Source organism: Pelodiscus sinensis, chromosome 2 (assembly GCF_049634645.1).
Source record: "Pelodiscus sinensis isolate JC-2024 chromosome 2, ASM4963464v1, whole genome shotgun sequence".
Lineage (NCBI taxonomy): Eukaryota > Metazoa > Chordata > Testudines > Trionychidae > Pelodiscus > Pelodiscus sinensis.
The window spans coordinates 145094293-145120150 of NC_134712.1; the positions used below are offsets into that span (position 1 = coordinate 145094293).

At 42.5% G+C, this 25858-nt stretch overlaps 1 protein-coding gene across 2 annotated transcripts in view; it reads right to left on the reverse strand.

The window, feature by feature from the left end:
• The window catches only part of AHRR (aryl hydrocarbon receptor repressor), a 124244-nt gene that overhangs the window by 53334 nt on the left and 45052 nt on the right, over positions 1-25858 (reverse strand). For both annotated transcript variants that reach the window (XM_075921552.1, XM_075921551.1), the window contains exon 4: positions 225-322. In XM_075921552.1, the coding sequence (XP_075777667.1) occupies positions 225-322 (98 nt within the window). The remainder of the gene's footprint in view (positions 1-224; positions 323-25858) is intronic.

A 25858-nucleotide genomic window follows, 5' to 3' on the forward strand; every position in this document is an offset into this window, starting at 1 on the left:
GACTCATGGACCCCCTGGAGCACCCTCTCTGGGGATCTCAGTTTGAGAACATCTGGAATAGGGCAAAAGCACACAAAGACCATATTTTGTGGTCAGAGATGCATTTTTATGGCTGTGAATTTGGTAGGGACCTATTTATTATATGCATCAGTACTTTCTGAGTTGCATATCATCGAGTTGCATGCATTGTCTTAGAACCAGAAATGATAGCATTTATCACTCACTTCTAGCAGGAGTCCACCTTCTGGTATAGTAGTTTCACCGGATTGGTAGTCTTTTATTGTGTGACCAACTTGCTTCCTACAATGTTTTTCTTGGATGGCTGTTGAAAAAAAGTAATTAACAATATAAATAATACTGGTGAGGACTTTTAGTTACTTAAAACTTACTGTTGGTCCTAGGAAAAGAAACACATATTTTACAGCCCAGATGGTTTTTATATAAAGTTCTTTCCTTGATGGTCATTATACCTATCACATTATTTTTACCAAATGTGTTTTTCCATTATTATACTCTACTTACAAAAACAAAAACATAGGAAAGTAGCAGAAAAGATAACTGACATGTTGCCAAGCGGCTTTTGTTTATAAAAGAATACATGTTATGAAAATTATAACTAGTGGCAATAGTATTCAGAAGATATTCTGAAGGGTTACATGATATGAATAAGTTTTTTATTTTCTGTTTTGACTTCTTGTTTGGCATGAAATGATCTTGCCCCCCTCACTTCTAAGAATTTGAGATTAACTCTCAGACTCGCATGCATTTTCCTGAAATGCCTTTTTTCAAATTTGAAGCCAAACTTTGAAAAGCTCTCTCTGGTACTATCAAGAGGCTTGATGGAAACACAGGGAGATTACTTTGGTTGACCGTTTTTCCCATTTATGAGCTGTAATTATTGTTTCTGAAATATTTTTGGATAATCGGATTTAAGTCCCTTCTGGAATAAATATGCAGCTGAATCCCTGACAGAGTGATGATTTCAGATGCATTCTGAGTTTTGAGAAGAGTGGAAGAGACATCCAGAAGACAGAGTTGATTAAACCCATCATCTGCTAGAAGAGACTCTGGATCATTTGAGGGAGTACAGCGTGCAAAGCAAACCTTGTGATTCTATCAATAAGTAATGAAGTTAAAGATTCAACTTCATTATCACCGCTGGGCTTTTCATTATTTGACCTGGATCTTCTTGAAACAGCCATGATGGCTTACTGAGATGGGATGTTCACCTCTGTTAAAACATACTATACGTCTCTCTAATATTCAGTCGGCAAGGAAATACACTGCTTGGTTCTGCTCTTTTGATGCAAAGGGACACTGAGAAGGAACTGCTACTAAGTGGACACAAAGCAGTAGCTTCATATAATCAACTCCAATCAACTCATAGGTGCTTAAACTATGGGTCATGGGGGTCCTGCCGCACCCCCTGGCTTGAAGTGGATTTCATTATATACAAGATTTACAGTTTGGTTCAGTAGCTCTCAGGAAGCACACTATAAACATTGTTTCAGCACCCCTGCATGAGCCTGTAGTAACAGGAATGGGTTAAAAACTTCAAAATAGGGATGAAAGAATCTAATTAATTCTTCATAACATATATAAGTCCTGGAATGTTACCTGTCTCTTTGCTAAATGTAGCGATAACAACTAGATGTGATTTTTTTAGTAAGACCCCAGAGTAAAAAAATTGACTGACTAAAAATGTTCATGGATTTAACAGTACTTTTTGGACTACACCCTTTGTCATTTTTCAGTCTATTGGAGGGCTTTTTCCTCATTACATAGACTTCAGATCTGGCCCTTAACCTGAGGATCTGTAAAGAGTCAAGAGGCAAGTTCTCTTTTCATAACATATAATGATGACGCAGAACCACAGTAACAGTGTTCCCTGGAAGCTTGTGCAGCCGCTTAGGAGAGGTTCGGATGCTGCCCAGATGATTAGTGGAATGCTCACAGCTAAGTTTTATTTCTATCAATGGTACACATTTGCACATGCCTGGATATACGCATGAATGGGAAAAAAAATCTACAGGTGGACGGAAAAGATTAGAGGGAACATTGCACAGTAGTGGAAGTTTAAGAAATTTGAATTCTTCAGATTATGAACATTTACTGCTGATGATACTGTGGACTCTTAATTTCCTCAATTATAATCTCAAGTATAGATAATGAATTCCTCACCTGAGTTGTGGGAAACATACTAGACTACCCCAGAACTACATGGCCATGTCTACACTATGCAGAAGATCGATGTTGCCAGTGTCAATCTTTCAGGATTCAATTTAGCACAGCTAATGAACACCTGTTAATTTGAACTGAGAAGGCTCTCCCATTGGCCCCAGTAGACCTGCTCCTCATGAGGAGTAAGGCATGCCGATGGGAGTGTTTTCTCCCATCAACCTCTTGCTGTATGGATGGCATGAAAACGTGATTTAAGATATGGCAACGCCAGCCACGTAATTAATGTAGCTGGAGTTGCTTATCCTAAGTCACCCTTCCCCATTAGTATAAACCTGGCCCATGAAACAGGACTGAGACTGAGTTTCAATGAAAGACTTCCAACCACCCTGATTTCATGTTTTCAACCCCGTAAACCATTGTGCAACATGGATGTTAAACTTCTTATGCCTCTGGACAGGTGCTCATTTTTAGGGGATGGGTTGTTGTCGTCTGTGTTGGTCTACATGAATTTTTTTCATGCCCCTGCTCAACTGAGCTTGCACCTATGATTAGTAAGGTCTGCCATAATTCCATTTGCAACTGAGTGTTACAGAGAAGCTGTAACTGCAATTTCTGAAAGCAGAGCTTCCATCCCATTTCTCTCCTAGCACACAAAAGTACATTTTCGTAATTCTCTGCACAGAGGCTCATTACCTTTATGTGGGTTAAAGGACAGACAAGGAATGGCAAGAGGAAATGAAGATTTATTTTTATGGGTTCTTGTGGCATTGTCAAACATTCCACTGGGGCTAGCTCCATCTTTAAGAGGAAAGCATGATTTTATTTCATTGAGGAGAGCATGGCTCCCTGCCTGTTTGTTAGCACAAATACAGCAGAGGCACAAGAGATGTTTGTTCCACCATCCATCTAGAATTCATTACATATCCAAATATAAAATATTATAGTGTCATTTCACTTTCACGTACATTTGGCCACACCCACTGTTTCATAACACATTGTACACAGTGCCTCAAAATGTAAACAGACCCATAGCAGCAGTCAGGGCAGCCTTCCTTATGTCAATAAGCAAAAACCATTCCCTGTACTTGGATCAAAATCACTTCCTCATCACTATACACTCCCCCCTCAGGGGAGAAGGCACTGTGTTAAAATAAAATATGAATGTAAAATCCTTAAGTGGTACCATCCCAACAGGAACGCAGGGATCAATTACTAATGCACAGGGAGCTCGGAAGAGAAGCTAATGCGGATGACAGCATATCACTGAAGGCAGCAAATATGGAGTCTCAGGGTACCTCTAAACTACAAGCCTCTGTCGGCAGAGTCATGTAGATTTGTTTGTTCAGCAAAGGCAAATGAAGCCGCGATTTAAATGATCGCGGCTTCATTTACATTTACATGGCTGCCGCGCTGAGCCGACAAACAGCTGATCAGCTGTTTGTCGGCTCGCACGCTAGTCTGGACATTCCCCCTGCCAACATCAAAGCCCTTTGTCGGCAGCCCCGGTAAAACTCATTCCACGAGGAATAACGGAGCTGCCGACAAAGGGCTTTGATGTCGACAGGGGGAACGTCCAGACTAGCGCACGAGCCGACAAACAGCTAATCAGCTGTTTGTCGGCTCAGCGCGACAACCATGTAAATGTAAATGAAGCCGCGATCATTTAAATCGCGGCTTCATTTGCCTTTGCTGATCTGTCTAATCTACATGCGTCTGCCGACAGAGGCATGTAGTCTAGACACAGCCTTTGTGAGGAAGAGCAAGACATATTATAGAGTATAAAGGAGAAATTAAAAATATTACCCTGTTGGGAATAACAAGTAAACACAAGCAAGAGTTAACCTCCGGTTTTTCAGGAGCCCAGCTGATGGCAATGGACAGATTAGACTTATCAGTGACTAGAGTCAGGCAATTTTTTTAGACAAACTTTACATAGAAAAATAAATATTGGTAGGGGTCTGAAAGTATTTCCCAATATTAGGTTAATCTGATGAAGTTTCAGTTGGGAATGTTTAAAAAAAAAATTGAGTCAAACTATTTTTTTTGACCATTTTGAAACATTTTGTTTTGACTTTCATTTGAAACTGCTTTTTGGTTTTAAAAGTGCCAGATTTCACACACACACACACACACACACACACACACACACACACACGGGTCAAAAACAAAGTTCCCTCTACTTTTTTTCCATCCAGGTGCAAAATAATTTTTGTTATGTGCACCAAGGTATGTGCACATGTGCACCATCAATAGAAACACACGCTGCCGGAGTGGGTGCTCTGCTAATCAGCTGGGCAGCATCTGAATATCTTCTGGGCAGCTCTCCAAATACTCAGCTTACAGGGACACTGGTGAAAACAGCTGAAACAGCCCAATCAAAATGAAAACCCAAGAAAAAACTGTTTTGATTGACTTTAAACTGATAAAAAAAACACACAAATAATTGTTTCAGATCAACTTTAAGTGTTTTGGTGGATTCAGTTGAGACTTTTCAATTTGATGAAAAATTTTAAAAGGTGTTCATTTTTTTTCCAGATTCAGATTTTTGAAATAAAAAAAATCCATTATTCACTCAGCTCTACCAAGGACTGAATAGTAAGAATTGAACAGGAATCACTACAAAGAGGGAAGTGATTTTGGTTTGTGATTTAATAGAGAGGAGTGTTGTTCTGAGACTCATGTGGCCAAATGTGATAAATAGCATGCAGCCTCCGTGGATGTAGGACAAATGATGTAACCAAAAGAACAAAACTGTGCCCCAAGAATACCAGGGAAAAATCCTCTTGATCTTGTGCATGTGGAAAAAGATTTGGGGAGATTTAATACAAATCAAGGATGAGGGAGGAATCCAGAATTTAAACCTTGTTGGAGTTTTACTTAATACCAAGATCAATAGAAGGGGGGGGGGAAAGGAGGAATGTTACTGGAGGCAAATTGATGGCGGTATCAGCAGTGTCAAGAAGTGGGGTTTTGATTTATGGAGCCTGGAAATGCTGTCCGTGAAAAGACGCAACTGTTTGGATTAGGTTGGAAGTGGACAGAGGGGGAGCTTTTGCTTAGCACAAATTATCTATTTCTAACATACAAAATAAAACAGAAGATGGAGCTGTTTAGCAAAAGAAGATGCAAATAAGAAAAGCTATGTTGATATACAAAAGTGACAAACACATGAGACACAGGCAACAACTCAGAGGATTACAAACTCCAGTAAGTCCAGTGAAATCTATGGAAGTATCCACAATTCTGGAAAGACTGGAAACTAATAAAAGACACTATTATTGAAGAACATTAGAATGGCCATACCGGGTCAGGCCAGTGGTCCATCTAGCCCAGTATCCTGTCTGTGATAGTGGCCAGCTACTTCAGAGGGAATGAACAGAACAGGGCAATTATCAAGTGATCCATCCCCAGACATCCAGTCCCAGCTTCTGGCAGTTGAGAGGTTTAGGACACCCAGAGCATGTGGTTGGATCCCTTATGCCATGGGCCGCATGAAGCCCTCAGCCCATTTGTTTGCAGCCCACGGTGCGGTTTGGGTTTATGCAGGGCTCACCACACAGCCCGCGGGTGGGATTCTTTGAACATGGCCCTCACTGGGAACACACTGCACAACAGCGAGGCATCTCCCAGGTGGGGTGAGCATGAAAGACGCAAGCGGGCAGGCTGGCTGAACAGACAGGTACAGGGTGTTGGCGTTTCTAGCCCCCAGGGAGGAGGTTTGGGGAGCACCAGGGCACTGTGTGAAAGAAGCTATTTGCATAAATATTTGCATGTATATGCAACTACACAACACGTGCTGTGAGTATCATTGTGGCCTCTTGGGCCTCCAAAGTTGAGTAGCCCTGCCTTATCCTATTGGTGAATAGTCACTGATGGACCTATCCTCCATGAATTTGTGTAGGACTTTTCAGAACCCAGTTAGAGTTTGGACCTTCACTATATGCTCATCAACAAGTTCTACAGGCTGATTGTGCACTGTGTGAAGAAATACTTTGTTATGTTTGCTTGAAACCTGCAGCCCATTAGTTTCACTGGATGACCCGCAAGTTCCTGTATTATGCGAAAAGATAAATAACATTTCCTTATTCATTTTCTCCACACTAGTCAGGATTTTTATAGACCTATCATATACAGCCTTAGTCATCTCTTTTCCAAAATGAAAAGTCCCAGTCTTTTTAATCTTTCCTCATATGGAATCTGTTTCATATCCCTAATATTTTTGTTGCCTTCCTCTGCAACTTTTCCAATTCTAATATGTCTTTGAGATGGAATGATGCCTAATTACACTTTCACACCTGACTTGCCCAAATTTATGCACCTTTCTATACAGACTTTAATTTTTCTGAAAAAGAAGAAAGCAATGAACAAGAAGTAGCCAATGTGATTTCATGAAGGATTGTTCAGATCTGAGAACGTAGTACTAGTTCTTGGTCTAGAAATGCAAGAAAGGGAGGAAACCAAAGAATACAAAGCCAAGACTGACAAATGAGGTAGCACAAAACCAAAACAACAAAAAAACAAAAAACAAACCCCCCCCCCCGCACACTCCACCATATACAGAGAGACTGATAATTTTGGATTAATTGAATGTTTTAAGTAATGAGCGGCAACAGTTTAGTTATAATGGTCTGTTCTTTAAGCACAAGTTACCCACCTCTACCAGAAGAATTAGTGGATTGGAGGGACATGAATAATTAAATTGCTCTAAATAAGTTAGAAAATTTAAAATTAGAGGCAGCAAGAGAGTAAATCCATCCAAATCTTCATCTCCTAGAAAAGTATCTCATTCTGGCACTAGCATTATCTATTTATAGACCTCTGAACCTCTGGATTTGATAAATAAAATCTTGAAGTCCTTGAACATGTTAAAGGGGAGAAAAGTGAGAAAAGCATTTTAGTTCCAAATTCTTGAGAAACTTACTAAAAACTGTCCTCATGAATCATTCTGTTTTGTCCCTTATCCCAGAAGTCACATATTTGATTTACATTACTATTTTATTTACAGTTATATAAACCTCAATGCTCATTAAAACATGTTTTTCAGACCAACGAGATTACCTTCTCCAAAGCAACTCTCCAGGTCCTCTCATGAATCTGCTTTACCTCCCCCTACTCAAGTTATAGCAGTAGAGTAATGCACCCCATGAATAGTTGAGAGACCATATCTCCTGGATGGATGCAAGCATAATGCCACCCCATATGCTAGGCAGATCGTAATTTCATTTCAATCTCAGCTGACCAAAAAGAGAACTCAAAACACAAAGCCTGATTAAACTATATGTTCTTTTGCCTCTTGAACACCATCTCTTTTCTATATATATGAATTGCTCTTTAGACCCAAGGGTGTAACCTACTGAATGGGGGAGGTGAAGGAGGGAGGGGAGAGAAGAGAGAGAACTTTGAGCATGAAATTTTCTTAAACTGGTTTACATAAACTCTAAGGGTGAGTCTAGACTGGCAAGATTTTGCGCAAAATCTTGCAGCTTGTCTACAATGGCCGCAAGTATCTGTGCAAAAACACTGACTTTGTACTGTACAAAATCAGTGGTTCTTGCGCAAATACTTTGACGCTCCCGCTCAGGGATAAGCCCTCTTGCGCAAGTATTCTTCCGCAAGAGGGCCAGTGTAGACAGGCAAATTAATTTTTTGCGCAAGAAAGCCCGATGTCTAAAATGGCTATCGGAGCTTTCTTGCGCAAGAGAGCATCTACACTGGCACGGACGCTTTTGCGCAAAAGATGTCTTTTGCGCAAAAGCATCCGTGCCAATTTAGACGCTCTCTTGCGCAAATACTTTTAACGGAAAAACTTTTCTGTTAAAAGTATTTGCGCGAAATCATGCCAGTCTAGACGCAGCCTAACAGGACTATTCGTCTCACTATTGATGTGGAACACATACCACTAAGGATTATACTCCACAGACTGCATATTAAAAGTTAAATCACATGCAACATGAAGAAGAGGGATTATAACTCCTGAACATTATCTTTTCTTTCTGAAATGCCACAACTCAGAGTTTACATGACTGTTTCAGGAAAGAAATCACCTCACAAAATCCATTCTCAGACAGCCTGATATATGGAGTACAGTACAGGCAGTCCCCAGGTTACGTACAAGATAGGGACTGTAGGTTTGTTCTTAAGTTGAATTTGTATGTAAGTCAGAACTGGTACATATTGTAGGGGAAACTCTAGCCAAACATTTCTCCAGAGCTCAGTTTTATTCTCCCACACCTCACTTCCCTCAGTCTTTTATTCTCAAGCTGAGGTATCTGCTGAGAAAAGCCGCTCCGCGTCTCCCTGGTCTGCTGGGGGGGGCGCTAGCTTCGCGTCTCCCTGGTCTGCTGGGGTGAAGCAGCTAGTGCGGGGTTGCCTCACCCCGTTTGTAAGTAGGGATCCAATGTAAGTCGGATCCATGTAACCCGGGGACTGCCTGTACTGTAGAAGGGCCCACCAGCCTGCGAGATGAAATTATGCTAGCAATAACACAAAGCTGTCCTTTCCCACTTAGTGGTTTTCTAGCCTGCTTCTTCTTAAGAGACTCTTTGAAGTGTGTCTGCCCTTTCAAGTTTAAATGCAGCATGGCATTTATTTAACGTACCAATTCAGTATACTGAACTTTCTTTTCCTTCAAAATCTCTTCCCCTCTTTCTTTCAAAATTATTCGTCTCATTATTACTGAGAGCTTAATGTGTTTCCCATGTATACGGGGTATCAAAGACATGCCATCTTCTGACAGTTATATTCTCCTCTAGCCATTTTACAGTATGCTTCCCTCCCTCCTCTCTGCCCCCCACAGCTTTGCATGATTAGAGCTCACAGATAGCCTCACGGCATATGGGCGGGAGTTGGGCACAGGGCCACCTACTCAGTTGAAACTCCACCCTTTGCTCCCCTTCCTTCCCCAGCTGAAGCATTCCTTTTCAAAAACCACACTAGGGGGAGACCAGGCCTTTTGGTAAAAGCAGACTGCTGACTAACCAGAGCCTCCCTGTCACGCAATCTAACCGGCTGTCAATCTTTCCTTGCATCTGACAGTGGCCTGGCTCTTGTTCAAACCATTGCGTGCAAGCAGACAAGCCACATTACCCTATGAAGTATTTCACAATAACAACAGCTGTTAAATATTGATGACTCCTGGCAAGCGCTGAATGCTTTTCGTGAAGGTTAAGCCTTCATGTAATGGAACCTAATTCCTCATTATATATTGTATCAGATATCTGGAAACTGCCTAAAAAAAGAAATGTGGCTTAAAGTAAAGAACCAGCAAATAACTCCCATTCATTAGGGAGAGGGGAAAACTGGCAAGTTAAAAGGTGAAGAATATTTCTGTCAAGTAAATTTCTTTTTACAAACAGAAGGGAAAAGGCTAGAGGAAAGACAAATCAAAACAATTGGTTTAGTTATATTCCACTGTGGGGGAGGCTTTTAAATAGGTTCTGATGAAGAAAACAGTGTAAAGTAACTGTCTAGTTTGTCTTGTCTATTTGCACAGAACGCTTTAGAATGCATGAAATTGTTCATGTATAAAACATCATAAGGGGCAAAGTATACATTTCTGCACCTCTTCTAGTACCCTCAGTCCCAAAGCAGCTGATGAGTGCTAGGTTTTGTGGAGGACAGAGAGGATGCTAATGTTAAAGGTCAGAGAGGTCTTCCAGCACTAAGGAGATGGAAAGGGGCTAGTTTCTTGTTTGGAGCAACTCCTGCCCTCCTCCAAACACCTCCAGAAATCTTCCATGTTCTTCATCTTGACCTCCTAAAACAGTGTTTCTTAAACTTTTTAAGACCAAGGAACACCATACAATTTTTTTTTTAAATGGGGAACACCAAGGATTTTTGTTGAGAAAAAAAAAAGCCATTTTAAATTCTGTTCTACACGGCACACCAGTGTGCCACGGAACTCAGTTTAAGAAACACTGTCCTAAAACAACTTGCTCTGCTAACTAGTCTTACTTGATCTGAGTGTTGACTCCACTGAAAGGAGGTCAGGTCAGGCAGAAGAACATAGCTGTTGAACTTGGGGCTTTGGGTGTGACATGGCATGAAGTCAGAAGGCACAGCACTGGAGATTCAGGCAAAAGGTGCAAGGCAAAGGAGTGAACCTAGCCCAAAGCGAAAGAAAGCACATTGGGCTCTATAAGGGGAGGATCATGGAGGAAATCTCGTCTCTCTTTTGCAACGATATAAGAATATGCAGGGAAGAGAGTTGCAATGAGATGAGGTAATCGAAAACATTGTAAACAGTATGCTTATTTTTAGTTTTATTGCAGTTCATTGAGGAGAAGCACTGTGACTTTTAGGAGAATTCACAGCAAAGATTACTCCACCCACCTCCCTGTCCTTCTTGCTCACAACCCGGGACTCATACCAAACAAACAATGTAGTTTTGTATTAATATCTTTTTATAACTCAATGAGCATAACACACTACAACTCATTATTTATACTTTTCAAAAAGCAATATTTTCTAAAGTAAATGAACCTCTGCGTGTGAAAACCAACGTACACCGTTTTTGCTAAAAGCACTAGAACAGTTTAAACTAAACTCTGTTTCAAGCCATGAAACATAAGCTCAACTTTGTGCAAAAGAAACATAAATACTCTAATGATGTTAGACACACTATAGTGATGGTCAAGGAGGCACATTAACTTCACACGAATTTCTTGCAGACTTTTGAAGAAGTTACTCTTGAAGCTGTCAGTCCAGAGGTGACTTACGTAAATAGTTAGGACGTATGGTAAAAAAATATGTTTGTCTATTTTTGAGAAATCAGGATGGAAAATTATAATTTTCACTGAAGCTTCTCTATGTTCCACTCCTTCCCTCCCCCAATATTGTGCACCAGAACACAGTTTAAACCAGTTACGATAATTCAGGTTTTACCTACTGAGCCATTTTAACTTTCCTGGCTCTGAGTCTTCCCCATCATCTGACCTGCCATCCTACTCCCTGTTTGTCTGAATGTGAGATCATCAGGTTACACACTCATTTTATGTTTGCACATTCAGATTGAGGTATGGAGGCATACATGGTTTAGCAGTCAGGTAATCAGCGCTGCTGAGCATTTCCCATTCCTCCTGGTTGTCCCTGCCAAAAAAAATGGCATTGGAAGTTACCCAGCAGGGCTCACTGGTCATTCTGCTGGGCTGTTGGGCAACTTTTCACATACACACCAGTTTTAAAATGTGTGGAGAAAATAATGACTTTAATCTTTCCATTTCCTCTGAATTCTCAGCATTTGCTCTGGCATCACAGAATTTAGTCCATTCTTTCAGCATGGCTCGAAATATTTCATTGTTCCTAAGCTACATCGTTTTTTTTGAGCCCGGACCCATAACTAGAATAGTGCGAGCCCTTTTGCTCATATAAAGCTCCACTGAACTCAGTTGGCTTTGCATTGGCACAAGGATCCACATGTACTGTTCTCATTGTACCATTAGGACCTTGTTCACTGAAGTTCTATTGGTGATAAGACAGAGGAAAATGAGTAATGTCTGTGAAATGGACAAAATAAAGTATTTCAGCAGCAATAGTAATAGTAACAGAAATCAGAACGCCATGACTAAGCCTGTGTGACTGAATACAAGTATGATGAAAGAATAATTCATAATTATTTCATACAAGTGAAAAACTGCTCATAGAACCATAGGGGTAGAAGGAACCACAAGAGTCATCTTGTCTAGCCCCCTGCCAAGAGGCAGGATTTGTTGTGTCAACCATGCATCTTGGATGGGATGGTTAATCTAGCCTCCTTTTGAAAATCTCCAGTAAAGGAGCTTCAAGGACTTCCCTGGGCAGTTTGTTCCATTGTCCAACTGTTCTTGCAGTTCAGAAGCTTTTCCTGAGATTTAATCTAAAACAGCTGTTCTGTAATTTGAACCGGTTGCCTCTTGCCCTGCCCTCTGTGGCAAGATAGAACAATTTTTCTCCATCTTTTTCAGGTTCTTACAGACCGCGATCACGTCCCCCCATTAATCGCCTCTTTTACAAACTAGACACACCCAGTTCCTTCAGCCTTTGCTCACATGGCTTGAGTTCCCCATTCCTTTGATCATCTTTGTTGCTCACCTCTGGATCTTTTACAATTTCTCTACATCCTTTCTATACATTGGCAACCAAAATTGGACACAGCACTCCAGTTGAGGCCTAACCAGTGCCAAGTGGAGCAGTATTATCACCTCTTATGACTTACATGCTAGGCCCCTGGGAATACAACCAAAACCAATTGCATCATATTGTCTCTTATGTCTGTGTGTGATCCACCACAACTCACAATCCTTCTCAGCACTGCTGCTGCCAATCCACATATTCCCCAACTCTGTATCTGTGCATTTGTTTTTTCTCCCCTAAGTGTAGCACCTTACATTTGTCTTTGCTGAGTTTCATTTTGTCGTCTATAGCCAAGATCCATTTCAATTACAGCTCAATCCTCCAAACTGTTTGCAATTCCCCCCCCCCCCAGCTTTTTGTCCAGGACAATGTGTGAGGGGGCCCAAATGGGCACATAGCTCCCCAAATGTCGTGGGAGGGACGGGCAAGGCCAGAGCCTCCGGGCAGCCCAGGGGACTAGCCTGGAGGGAGGGGCTAGTGACCACAGCAGGGCTCACCAGCAGTGGCATGGGGAAGCAGAGCAATGCAGCTCCACTCCCCACAGCTGCATCACTTGGAAAAGAGGTGGCATCAGCCTCCCCATTCACTGGTGGGAAGTGGAGCAATGCAGCCGGGAGCAAGGGCAGCAAAGAGAGCTAGAGTCACCATGCTCCATTCCCTTCCTCCCCCATCTCCCGCTGGTAAGTGCAGGGTGGGGGAGGGCAAACTCTGCTGCTGGCTCCAGACCGCTGCTAATCTCCAGACCGCATCACTTGGGGGAGGTGGCTTGGACAAAGGGGTGCAGCAGAGGCGGGGAAGAGGGCTGAGCAGGAACAGGGCAAGGGCAGGAAGAGTCGAGATAGGGATAGGGCCAGTGCAGAGAGGGAGTTGTCCCAGCCCTCTCCTTAGGTAGGAGTGGTACAGGGAGGTGTCATATGGGGAGACAGTCACATGGCTGGTGCCCCCTCCAGTGTCCTTCCTCACCAGTCACCCCTGTGTCATCTGCAAATTTGATCAGTATTCTCTCTATTCCTATAACCAAGTAATTAATAAACAACATCAGAGCCAGAGCAGGGCTGCTGATCCCTGCGGAGCTCCACTTGAGACCTCCTGCCAATCTGACATCATTCCAATAATAGTTACTCTTGGTCTGCTGTTGTCTGCATTTGTGATAGACTTTTTTTTCCAACTAATTGCCTATTATAATATATGTGTAATAAATACTGAATAAAAGCAGACCATACCATATTTTTTCCTCAAATGGCAAAAAGAGAAAAGTCTGATGTGTCCAGTAACAAGTGTTTTTGTAACTGATTGTATCACATTAAAGCAATGAGAGCAGGGAATTCTCACTTTTGCATACCATGACAGCAAAAATAAGGGGATGCTGACATAAAGGTCTAGCTTGAAAAATACCTAATGATTTTCAGCCCTACCGTAGCCAAGCTCAGTTCCTCTTTCTTCAGTGGAAGTGCACTCGCTTACTCCATGCCTCAGTTTGGCTCAAAAACTAGGGAATGCAATAAATTCAACCTATCCAAAATCAGATATGGAAATCCATTCAATTCAGAAAGCGTATAAAGAAAGTATTAAAAACCCCCACTGTGATTCACTTTCTCTTCACCTTTCCCAGTAAGGCATTAGTTGGCCTGCTGAAGTCAAAGCACTCTTACTGGTGTGACATGTATGTCTCTTCTGGATTTGGTTCCTTTTATGCAGACCAGGGTCACCAGAGAATCACCTCAGACTTTCATTCCTTCCTTCCACTGCTTTCAAAATATTCCTGCCACGTATTCTTCTTCTTTGCTCCTTTGTGTATGAAAAGATGCAGATCTAAATTCAAACCTGGTAACTCCACAGAGGGAGACATTTTATCCATTATATTTTAAAGAAAGGAGCAACAACATAACCAGAAGACAAGCATTAGTGAGGATAAAGGCAGCCTTTAACATAAAATAAACATTTTCATTTAAAATAATCAAGTTGAGATCAGAGAGCACAAGATGTGCACAGGTTATACAAAAAACTCTGTTACTGGCTTCATCTAACTTAAAAGGCAGAAATACCATAGGAACAATTCTTTATAATACTGTTTTCTAGCTATCAAAATATAGTAGGAACTCTAAAGACAAAGATGCAGACACGTGGCCTCCCAGCACACTTTATTAAGAGCAACCCACATCCTACTATGGAACGAAAGACACTCCTTTGTTCCAGAAATCTTGCTCTTCAATCAGATGGATGCCAGGCCATACTATTGTACAGCAACTGATGAGCTCACAGTACAGTATGGGCCACTTTGTTTTTAGATGGAAAGAGAGAAGATCTGTTTTGATCTTTCTTGGTTACAGTTGTCTAGTGAGAATGTCACATTGTAACTTGTGTAAGGAGCTCAGTGGAGGAAGGAAATGAAACCCACTAGTTGGGGGGAAATCTGTCTGAAAGCAGTTCCTCAAAAAAGTCTTTTCCAGTTAAATAAGTGAGGTGAGAAGATATTAGTGAAATTAATTCTCTTTACATAGCACCTTATACAAAGCTTTGTAGTCTTTTAACAATAGTTTTCAGGGCTGTTTTTTTAAATTGCTCAGTGATATCTTCGAAGTAGTATAACAATTACATGAAAAAATTTTACATTAAAATTGTGAGTTTAAATGCTCAGATCGGGAAAGTAAAATAGAAAAGCTACTGGAAACATTAATTTGGTCATGCAGTTTCTGAACATTTCATGGTGTACATTCAATAACAGAATCGTGAATATATCAAGGTACACATTTACAGTCTAATTCTGAAAAGCGATCCACACAGGCGGACCGTCTTTCCACTTGGAATCCCATGGAAGGGCATGGCCTCGAAGGAACAACAGTCTGCCCTGGCATATAATGCTTTGACAGAATGGGGGGTCTTAAACAGAAATATCAGAAAAAGAAAGTATGTTTAGGCATATGAGAGATGCTCAACTATGAGAAACTTAACTTTTAATTTCTTCGTGTATGACCACTTCTGATAACCTCTTCACATAGTCCAGTGTCTATGCTGGAGAGCTCGTTAAGTAAAATGGGAGCGGAGGTGCAGAGTATCTCCCCACTAACATAAGTATGGCTATAGTGTGTCAAACCAAAGTTTCATCTAGGCTAGTATCGGGTCTTCTGACAGTGGTCAATGTCTGGTACACCAGAGGGAATGGACATAACAGTGATCTATCCCTCATCTCCCATTCCCAGCTTCTCACGGATAAAAGCAATGGACATCATCTCTGCCCATCCTGGTTAATAGCCAATGATGGACCTACTCTAACATGAGCTTTATCTAGTTCTTTTTTTAACCCTATTAAATGCTTGGCCTTCACAACATCCTTTGGAAAGGAGTTCTACAGGTTGAATGTGCGCTGTGTGAATTTCATTTGGTGATCTTTAAGAGTAAATCAAGAATTACCTCTTTCCTTGGTGATGCCAGAACTAGCCACTCCAAGAAGCAGTCGTTTACGATGCTTAAAAATGTTCTCTCTCCATCCCATGGTGAGGTGACATGTACTGAGTTAGTTTAGGATAGCTGATCCATCACCACCACCACTGGGTTTTCTTTTTTATCCTCTCTAATCTCCTTGAGAAATTCACAGTCCCTGTCACCGTTGTTGTCAGGTGGTCAGTAGTATATTCCTTTTGCTACACTTTTAATATTTAAGCATGGAATTTGTATTCACTGAGATTTTATGGTACAGTTATACCCAGTTAAGATTTTCATTATATTTCACACTGTGGTTTCATTCACATACAGTGCCACTCCCTCACCAGCAAGATTTCATCTGTGATTCCTATATATTTTGCATCTCAGTATTATCATATCTCATTTATCATCAACATCATCCCCCCACCGCATTTCCTAAATACACATTGGACCTCCCAGGTCCAGCACCCTCGGGACCTGACTGGTCCCGGATAAGGGATTTTGCTGGACCAGGGGAGGTCATTTCTGGACCCCCTGCTACTAGTCCTCCCAAACTCTGGCCCGGTCACCTGCCTCCTTGATGGCTCTTCCTCCTGCCGCCAGCCCACCCACACTACCAGCCCCACTGGGCTTCCCAGACCCACTGGGTAGCCGCACAGGGGCACGCCAGGCTTCCTAGCCCTGCTGGGCAGCCCCACTGGGGCATGCTGGGCTCCTGGCCCTGCCAGGCAGCTCGCTGCCAGCAGCCCACTGCACGGCCAACCTGCAGGGCTCCCAGCTATTAGCCCTCCAAAGGGACTCTCTGGTCCTGGAACATCTGTGGTCCATTGCTAGACCAGAGAGTCCCGGTTTAGAAAGGTTCAACCTGTAATTTTGGCCTCACTTTATTTTTGCACCAGAGTAATACTACCGACTTCAGTGAGTTTATTCCTGACTTGTACTGGTGTACATGAAATTAAAATCCAACTCAGAATTCTCAGGGCTTGACATGGTAGTTTGCTGTTGAAATGATTATACTGAAGAAGCGTTTCAGATGGAAAATAAGCCACAGAAGCTTACAACAGAAAAGCAAAAGATCATGTTTTCAAGAAAATGATCTTAAAGAATGGGGGAAAGAACTATAGAAAATGCACAAGACTGAAGTAGAATTATTTCTCAGAAGGATGTTTTTGAAGAGGAATCTTTAAATATGCAGCTTATGCCTAAAGAGGAGTAGAAAGTACACAGCAAAGAAATTTTCTCTTAGTGGGGCAGAGCTGCAGAGAGGAGGCTCATTTATGCATTGCTGGTCTGCCATGTAGCAGAGCTCTGTTCCACTGATCAAGAGATCACTTTCATAACCACTTTTCTGAGGTCACAACTGAGTCTGTTGCAGTCACGCAAGCCCCGGCTACTGGAGTTTACTATAACAATAAATGTTCACAAAAACCTCTTGAAGAGGCAGTACATCCTCTCTACTGAAACAGATGTAAAGAAGACACATGTAAGCAAAATGAGCCACTTGAAGGATGTGTCATGGGCTGTTAGATTTGGTTTAAACATTTAGCAGAAGGAATATGATACTTTGGAGTTCTATCCAGATATAACAATGTGCCGGTAAGAAAAAGTACACCTTGGTCAAAAGTGCATTTAAGAAATGCATGCTGGAGACTTTCAAATATTGATTCAAATAGTTTATAGGTGTTAAAAAAAATCCATGTCTATTTCGTGTATGCTATTGTAGGTTGTCAGTTAAGTTATTTTAAGAAGTCACTGCAAATACTGAAACAAACACGATACACAATAAATTATAGCTAAGACTGTGCTGAAGTGCCTTTTATTACTGAGGTAAAGTAAATAAATTTCCATTGATTATATTATAGCAGCACTATGAAAATAATTTCTGCTCCATTGGATTATCATCGTTAGCAATTTAACTTTTGGGGTAAAAGTTTCAAAAGATCCTAAGTGACTTGGGAGCCTATATCCTAATTTTAAAAGTGGCTTTGGAACATTGGACCATATATTCTTTTGATTCTCAATGTGACTTAAGACTCCTCAGTAGCTAAAGGTGTATCTACACTGCAATTAGACACCTGTGGTTGGGCCATGTCAGCTGACTCAGGCTCACAAGGCTTGAGGACAGGGGACTGTTTAACTGTAGTGTAGACATTCAGGCACCAACTGGAACCTGATCAGGATAGCCACAGACTTAGCCAGGCCCTGGGAAAGGTGGGAGGTGGCCAGCTTTGGGCCCCCAGAATGGGTGGGGACTTCTGGTGGAAGAGATGGGACTGGGGACTAGTCTCCTGAAGCCAGCCCTTCAGCCTTGCCCTGTCCTCTGGCAGTAATTTAAAGGGCCCGGGACTCTAGCCACGGCTGTTGCCACTGTAGCAGCAGCAGGGGCTGAAAGCCCCAGACACTTTTAGATCACTGGGCTCTGGAGCAGATGTTCACGTTGCCCCTCCCCAGTGGCAGGCCTGGCTCAGTGATCCTACAAGGTGGGGGTGGGAGGGTCCAGAGTCTAAGCTCCAGCCCAAGTGTCTATGCCACAATTACGCAGCCCCTTAACCTGAACCCCAGTCAGCTCACATGGGCCAGTCATGAATTTTTATTTACAGTGTAGACATATCCACTGTCACATCTGAAAATAGGACACAGGCTAAGTCAAGTCACTGAAGAGCTTTTGAAAATTTTACCATGTCTTCTGTCATTTTTCACTACCCTGTGTGTTATTGCTACAGTTTTCCATGCAAATGGCATTCAAAAAGATTTTAACATCAACTCCTCTGTAAATCTACAAACTTGATTGGGTCTGCTCTTTTTAAAGCAAGGCTCAACTTCAAAGGCTACATACCAGGTTATGAGTCTGAACTACTAATGCACTACTTAATTAAGTTGACCATTTCCTTTCTTCAGTTGTGCTGGAAACAGATACATCAGCATCATGCTGCATTACTCTGCCTTTTAAAAATGACACATGAATGGGTGTATGCTAGCAGGCTCGGCTGCTTTTCCATGCATCAGCTTCACAAGGTCTTTTGCTCTCCCTACCCATTTCCACTATAACAAACCCCATCCCACATAGCATCTCTAAGTGGTGCAGTAAACACACTGGAAACACTCTGCCTCTGATAGATGGACAATGAAATTACATCTCAGAACACTGTTTTTCACCTGAATTGAAAAGCTTTGAAAAAAAACACCCACAACCACACAAGCAGGGATGAATATAGCATGGACTCTAGTTTTAAACTCTAACAGGACCCCAACTAATCTCACACACACTTCAGAATCTTTACTGTAACTTCAGTAATTATACTTGTATTTAATCAAGACTAAATACAAATTATGTTGTATCTGGTTTCTGACCAGGCAGGAATCAATGTAGGGAGAGCAATAGTCTCTTAAATATAATCACTTATATTCAATGTGATCAGCATGATCGACAGCCAGAGCTGTCAGCCGCTGAAAGAACTTATGCTGACAGTGGGCAGAAAGCCTGTATGAGCAGTATAACAGTTTTAGCTGCATCTGGTGCAGCCCCTCAAGGTCAGGGATGGTTAGGCAGCACCCTGCCTCAGTTTCCCCTTTCAGAGAACCCAAGATTTAGGTACCCCTCTCAGGAATCGGTTTATTATTAAACCTAATGCAAATACACTGTAGCAAAAGTCCCAAAACTGGAGGAACTCTCTCAGTATCTCTCCTGGGAGATAATCCTCACCAAGGGAGCATCCCTCACTTCCCCCAGTCCTCTTACTTTTCTCCAGGAGCCAACTCTCCAGCATGGTGACACGTGGTGGGTAAGCCTTTCCACTGCTCCCCTGCCTTCAGACCCCTCCAGCCCTTGGCTTTAGCTCTTTGGCTTAGAACCAGTTGACATCTCCCACTCTCTGGCCTTCAGCCCTGGTTCTCCAGCTTGGGGAGGTCAGATGGCGAACCTCTTAATTTTTCTGGACTTCAGCCTTCCTTCAGGAACCATCTTATGGCTTTGGCAGCTCTCATCTCCTGCCAACCTCCTTCTCCCAGGCAGCTGACTTACTGGTCCCTCTTTTGGGGTCAGGTGCCCTTTTTTCAACCAAATTCATGTGAGCTCATGATGCGTGTGTTAGCCATGCTCTCTCTGGGACAAGGTCACCCAGTGACAGGCAAATTAATGGAATTGGCACATTTAGCAACATTTTCTTCATCCCAAGCACTACTCCAGTTGGGTGCCCTTTAGTCTGTTCCCTTCCACAAGAATTACCATCGTAGAGTTTCAAGACAGACTCCTGGAGTTAGTGATAGAAATGTAGCCATGTTAGTCTGGTCTAGCTGAGACAAAAAAACAGAACTATGTAGCACTTTAAAGACACACAAGATGGTTTATTAGGTGTTGAGCTTTCGTGGGCCAGACCCACTTCCTCAGATCAAAGGAAGATCTGAGGAAGTGGGTCTGGCCCACGAAAGCTCATCACCTAATAAACCATCTTGTTAAGTCTTTAAAGTGCTACATAGTCCTGTTTTTTGTTCCTGGAGTTAGGATACTGTTAGAAACCAACCAAAACTTTTTTTTTGCCTTACACTTATAAAAGTTAGAATTGTATCCATTCTCTCCCCATTAGGTCAAGATTTAATGTACAAATGTCTATTCAAGGCATTACATATTTTAAACTGGAATTTTAATAGGAATAAACTACAGCAGCTGCAAAAAACTAGTTTAAATTATTTGTAATCCCTGTATTTTAGAATTCACTATCCTTTTTCTGGTACTGTGTAACACATTTTCCTTGCTTAAAAGGTATCCATAGGAGGACTTCTGACACTTACACATTTCTACTGATTGTCTTTCAATTCTAAGAAAATAATTTGCTACTAATGTAATTTAATGAAATCAGGATGCCTCATAGCCTCGATTATTCCAGTTACCAACTGATTTTAAATTTCCTCAATTTTCTTTTACAGCCCTAACAATCTATGTCCACGATCCACAATCTGTGTGCTTCATAACCTCTTAATGCATAAGAGCATACATAATAATGACCATAATGTGTCAGACCAAAGGTCCATCTAGTCCAGTATCCTGTCTGCCGACAGTGGCCAATACCAGATGCTCCAGAGGGAGGGATCATAACAGATAATCCTCATGTGATCCCTCCCCCTGTCACCCACTTCCAGAGAAACAGAGACTAGGGACATCATTCCTTCCCATCCTGGCTAATAGCCATTGATGTACCTAATCTCCACGAATCTATCTAGCTCTTTTTTGAACCCTGTTGAAGTTCTAGCCTTCACCACATCCTCTGACAAGAAGTTCCACAGGTTGACTGTGCACTGAGTGAAGAAAAACTTCCTTTTGTTGATTTAAACCTGCTGCCTATTAATTTCATTTGGTGACCCCTAGTTCTTATAGTGTAGGAAAAGTTATTTACTTATTCCCTATTCACTTTTTCCATACCAGTTATGATTTCATAGACCTCTATCATATCCCCCTTAGTCTCCTCTTTTCTAAACTGAAAAGTCCAAGTCTTTTTAATCTCTCTTCATATGGGACCTGTTCCAAACCCGTAATCATTTGTGTTGCCCTTTTCTGAAACTTTTCCAAAGCCAATATATCATTTTTTAGATGAGGTGACCACATCTGTACACAGTATTCAAGATGTGGGCATACCATGGTTTTATATAGCGACAATACGATATTTTCTGTCTTATTCTCTTTCCCTTTTTTAATGATTCCTAACATTCTATGGCTACGTCTACACTGGCCCCTCTTCCGGAAGGGGCATGTAAATTTCACGAGTCGTCGTAGGGAAATCCGCGGGGGATTTAAATATCCCCCGCGGCATTTAAATAAAAATGTCCGCCGCTTTTTTCCGGCTTTTAAAAAAGCCGGAAAAGAGCGTCTAGACTGGCCCTGATCCTCCGGAAAAAGCGCCCTTTTCCGGAGGGTCTTATTCTTACTTTGAAGTAGGAATAAGACCCTCCGGAAAAGGGCACTTTTTCCGGAGGATCGGGGCCAGTCTAGACGCTCTTTTCCGGCTTTTTTAAAAGCCGGAAAAAAGCGGCGGACATTTTTATTTAAATGCCGCGGGAGATATTTAAATCCCCCGCGGATTTCCCTACGACGACTCGTGAAATTTACATGCCCCTTCCGGAAGAGGGGCCAGTGTAGACGTAGCCAATTTGTTTTTTTCCACTGCCACTGCACACTAAGTGGATGTTTTCAGAAAACTATCCACAATGACTCCCAAGATCTCTCTCTTGAGTAGCTGTTGCCCAATTAGTTCCCATCATCTCCCTGCAGACCAGGGAGACACTGAGCAAAGCCGCGGAGGACCCGAGGCCGGACCCGCGGCGCTTCCAGATCAGCTGGAAGCGCCGCGGGTCTGGCCCCGGGTCCTCCGTGGCTTTGCTCTGCGTCTCCCTGGTCTGCTGGGGGGGGAACGCAGCTAGTGCCCCCCCCCCCAGCAGACCAGGGAGACGTGGAGCAAAGCCCGGGGCCTGTGGTAGAGCAGGTGGGGCGCTGCCGGTTGGTCCCGCAGCACCGCTCCTTGGCGCTACTGGACCAACCCGGCAGCACCCCAGCTGCTCTGCCCCAGGCGTCCTGATTCAGCCGCTGGTGATCAGTTTCAGCAGTGGCTGAATCAGGACGCCTGGGGCAGAGCAGCTGGGGTGCTGCTGGGTTGGTCCAGTAGCGCCGAGGAGCGGCCGCGCAACTGGACCAACCCAGCAGCACCCCAGCTGCTCTGCCCCAGGTGTCCCCAAGTTAGCCGCTGCTGAAACTGACCAGCGGCTGACTACAGGAAGCCCAAGGCAGAGTTGCTCTGCCCCGGGCTTCCTGGAATCAGCTGCTGATCAGTTTCAGCAGCAGCTGACTTGGGGATGCCTGGAGTTCTTAAGTTGAATCTGTATGTAAGTCAGAACTGGTGTCCAGATTCAGCCGCTGTTGAAACTGATCAGTTTCAGCAGCAGCTGAATCTGGATGCCAGTTCCGACTTACATACAGATTCAACTTAAGAACAAACCTACAGTCCCTATCTTGTACGTAACCCGGGGACTGCCTGTACTGCAGTACATAGAATACAGTAGTACAAACAGACCTCACTGCAACAGGTAAGTGGAAGGGAGTTTCAACAGGGCAATAAATGGGGAAGGGAGGGGAGGGAAATCAGTACAAAAAATGATTTAAAAATAGGTTGAGGCTTCACTGCAAATAAGTCTCCCAGATGTGCCTGAAGCTAGAACAACATTTAGGGCCCTGTGTATAGGTGTCCACTTGGCTATCTGCTGGATTAAAGGTGCTCTAAAAAGTGTCCTGCTGGGAAATTTACTGACAGATTTTTCCCCAGTTGACACCAAGATAATGCTGGGGAGGAGGGATGTTGGAAGGAAGAGGCAGAGCTGAGGCATTCCTATGCCCAATTTATTCCCTATTACCAGGATGATCCACAGGGAACACTGGCAATTGATGAAAGGTTAGGAGAGCTCCTCAGGGTCTTCTAAGCTGTGCCAGAGCCAAAATGGCCTCTGGCTAGTTCAGTATGGGTGAAACACAAAGGTGGTATAAAGAGGGCTTGCTAGGCCAGTAAAATAAAATAATCTGTGGGAGCAAAGTGCAGTTAGTTGCTGTGGAGACAGAAACTTTGAACTTCCTGACTAGTTCAAAGTTTAAATTTGCTACCAACTTCCCATTTCCCTGCTAGCAGGTGTTGATGAGATCAGGTAGTTTCAAAACTCTTTCAACCAGAGGGCAAGTGTAGGAAGAGCAGGGATCACAAAGTCCTTATCACTTTACAATCTTGCTTTGTCCTTCAACATTTAAGTCTATAACTTTAAAAAATTGCTTCCATGTTTTTCCCTGGTGAGGGCAAATATCACAATCTAAAACAGCTGTGCAGGAACCAGTCCCATTACTGCCAGGGGGACAGGAGTGGGAAGAGCATCAATCAGGACAGCTGAGTCACGAACTGACTGGACCATGATATCAGTCACAAAAGACTGAAAATGCTGGTGGTAGCATGAAACCTATAGAGATGACTCAGCAGTACAGTAGCAGCTAATGAGACAGAAGTGCTGACAATTCATTATTTAATCCTTGACTCTGCTGCCACAATTCTCATTGTCTTGAAGCTAAGGTAGGAATAAGATGTAAGAGAGGGAAGGAAAGGTGCATTCCTTCCCTGTGGCTCATGCAATGAAAGCATGAGAAGGACAACTACCTTCACCATTTCAGATCACATAGGTGAGGAATATATAGGCTCATATAGAGCAGAAAGGTCAAGAAGTCTGCCTGACTCCACTCAAATCATATATGGTCCCCTAGCCCTCACTTAATAAAGGGAAAATGAATGAGGGAAAAGGTCTGGAATGAAAGGAAGAGTTGGAGAAGAGATTGAAGAAGAACATTGGGGTAGGAGAGAGGGGGAAAGAGGAAGTGAGAGAAGCAAACAGGGAACATGGGCAAAGGAGGTGAAGAGGAAAAGTAGAGCGAGAACAAGATGATCCAAAGCAAGACTGAATCAGAAATGAAAAGCTCTCCCAAGAAAAAGGGGAGGTAGATAAGAAAAATGATCTAAGAAAAAAAACAATTGGAAAATTCCTCATAGTCTGAAGGAAATAGACTCAGGAGCCATTGACGCAGAATTAAAGAAGGAAAATCACCAAGGTAAACAGGAGGAGGAAGACAATAAATTATGCTAGTTAATTAAAAAGTTGAATACAAACATACATTGGTAAGTATAAGTGCTGGAACTAAGGTGGTGGGGGTTGCGGCTGTGTCTGCTGGTTTGAAATGGTTTCCCAAAGAGACTGGATTTATTTACAGTTTGGTTCAATGTCTTTCAGCACCCCCACTAAACAAAATTAATCAAATACATGATATAATACATGGCTGTGTTATTAGATTGTCAGCTATTTGGGGGCAGGGACTACATCTTATTAAATGTTTGGAGGCCACCTGACATGTATTGGATTTTTCCACAGTCTAAATAATAAATACTTCTGCAAACCCTATTAGAGAGACAGAGTGCATGTAGTGGCCCATCAACACCTCTGATCATAAGACAAAAAAAAGTGGCTAATGGGTTACAGATTGTTTTAATCTACTATATATATATATATAAATAAATAAGAAAGAGTTGTCTGTCTGTTCAGACATGAATCACCAAATTCAGCACACAGCTTCCTCTTATAACTTAAAGCAATGTAAAGGTTTGTTCCAGGAAAATGGGATGTGCCTAGAATGGGCTTGTTTCTCATAAAACCATGCAAAAAGAGAATCACCAGCAGGTGAAAGGGTCTGATTTCCCCAGCCCCTAGCTTTCTACCCTTCAAGAGCCCTTCAAGGGTGGAGAGAAGGAAAGAGTGCTCACCCCCTGGTGAAATGGTTCTTCTGTCTTTCATCATTTTTTGTGTGAGTTCAAGCAAGAGAGTGTTGTGATTGTCTGGTTTCACCCACATAGTTGTAAATGAGGCATTTAGTACACAGGATAAGATACTACATGTTGTGATAGGCATGTGTAAGTGCCTATGGATCTGGAAAAGTGGGTGGTGGGGATTACTGATCAATGTAGAAGTGACATAGGTCTAAGTTTTGTATCTGCTGTTATGGCAGGGTCCTTGTCTGTGGGGAGCTTGCCTCGGATGATGAACTTGATAAGATTGGGGGTTTGCTCTGAAGAACAAAAGAAAGAGTTTGGGAAAGATTTCATTCAGGATGTGATTTCATTCAGAATTTTCATTCAGGATATTAAAAAAAATAGGTAGTAATTGTTTAATGATCTCCCTTGTGGTCTCCCGTTTTGGGTGGCAGGTGACAGCAAAGAATGTGCAGTTAGAAATCTGTGGGTTTTCTTCTGTACATTTTTTTGTGGGTGGCCTCCATATACATGTACACCAGCAATCTTTCACAATGACACCATTGCTGCCTGTCTCAAATATCTATAAGACAACTCTCAGATATCCACCCCAAACACATTGCCAGACTCATCCATTTCATCCTCACCCATAACAACTGTACATTCAACAACGAACACTTTGTCCAAATCATGGGCATAGCCATGGATACTAGCATAGCTCTCCAATATGCCAACCTCTTTGTGGGCCACCTGGCAGAAGAATTTCTGGACAAGTGTGCCATGACACCAATGATATACCTGAGCTACATCTATGATATTTTCATTCTCTG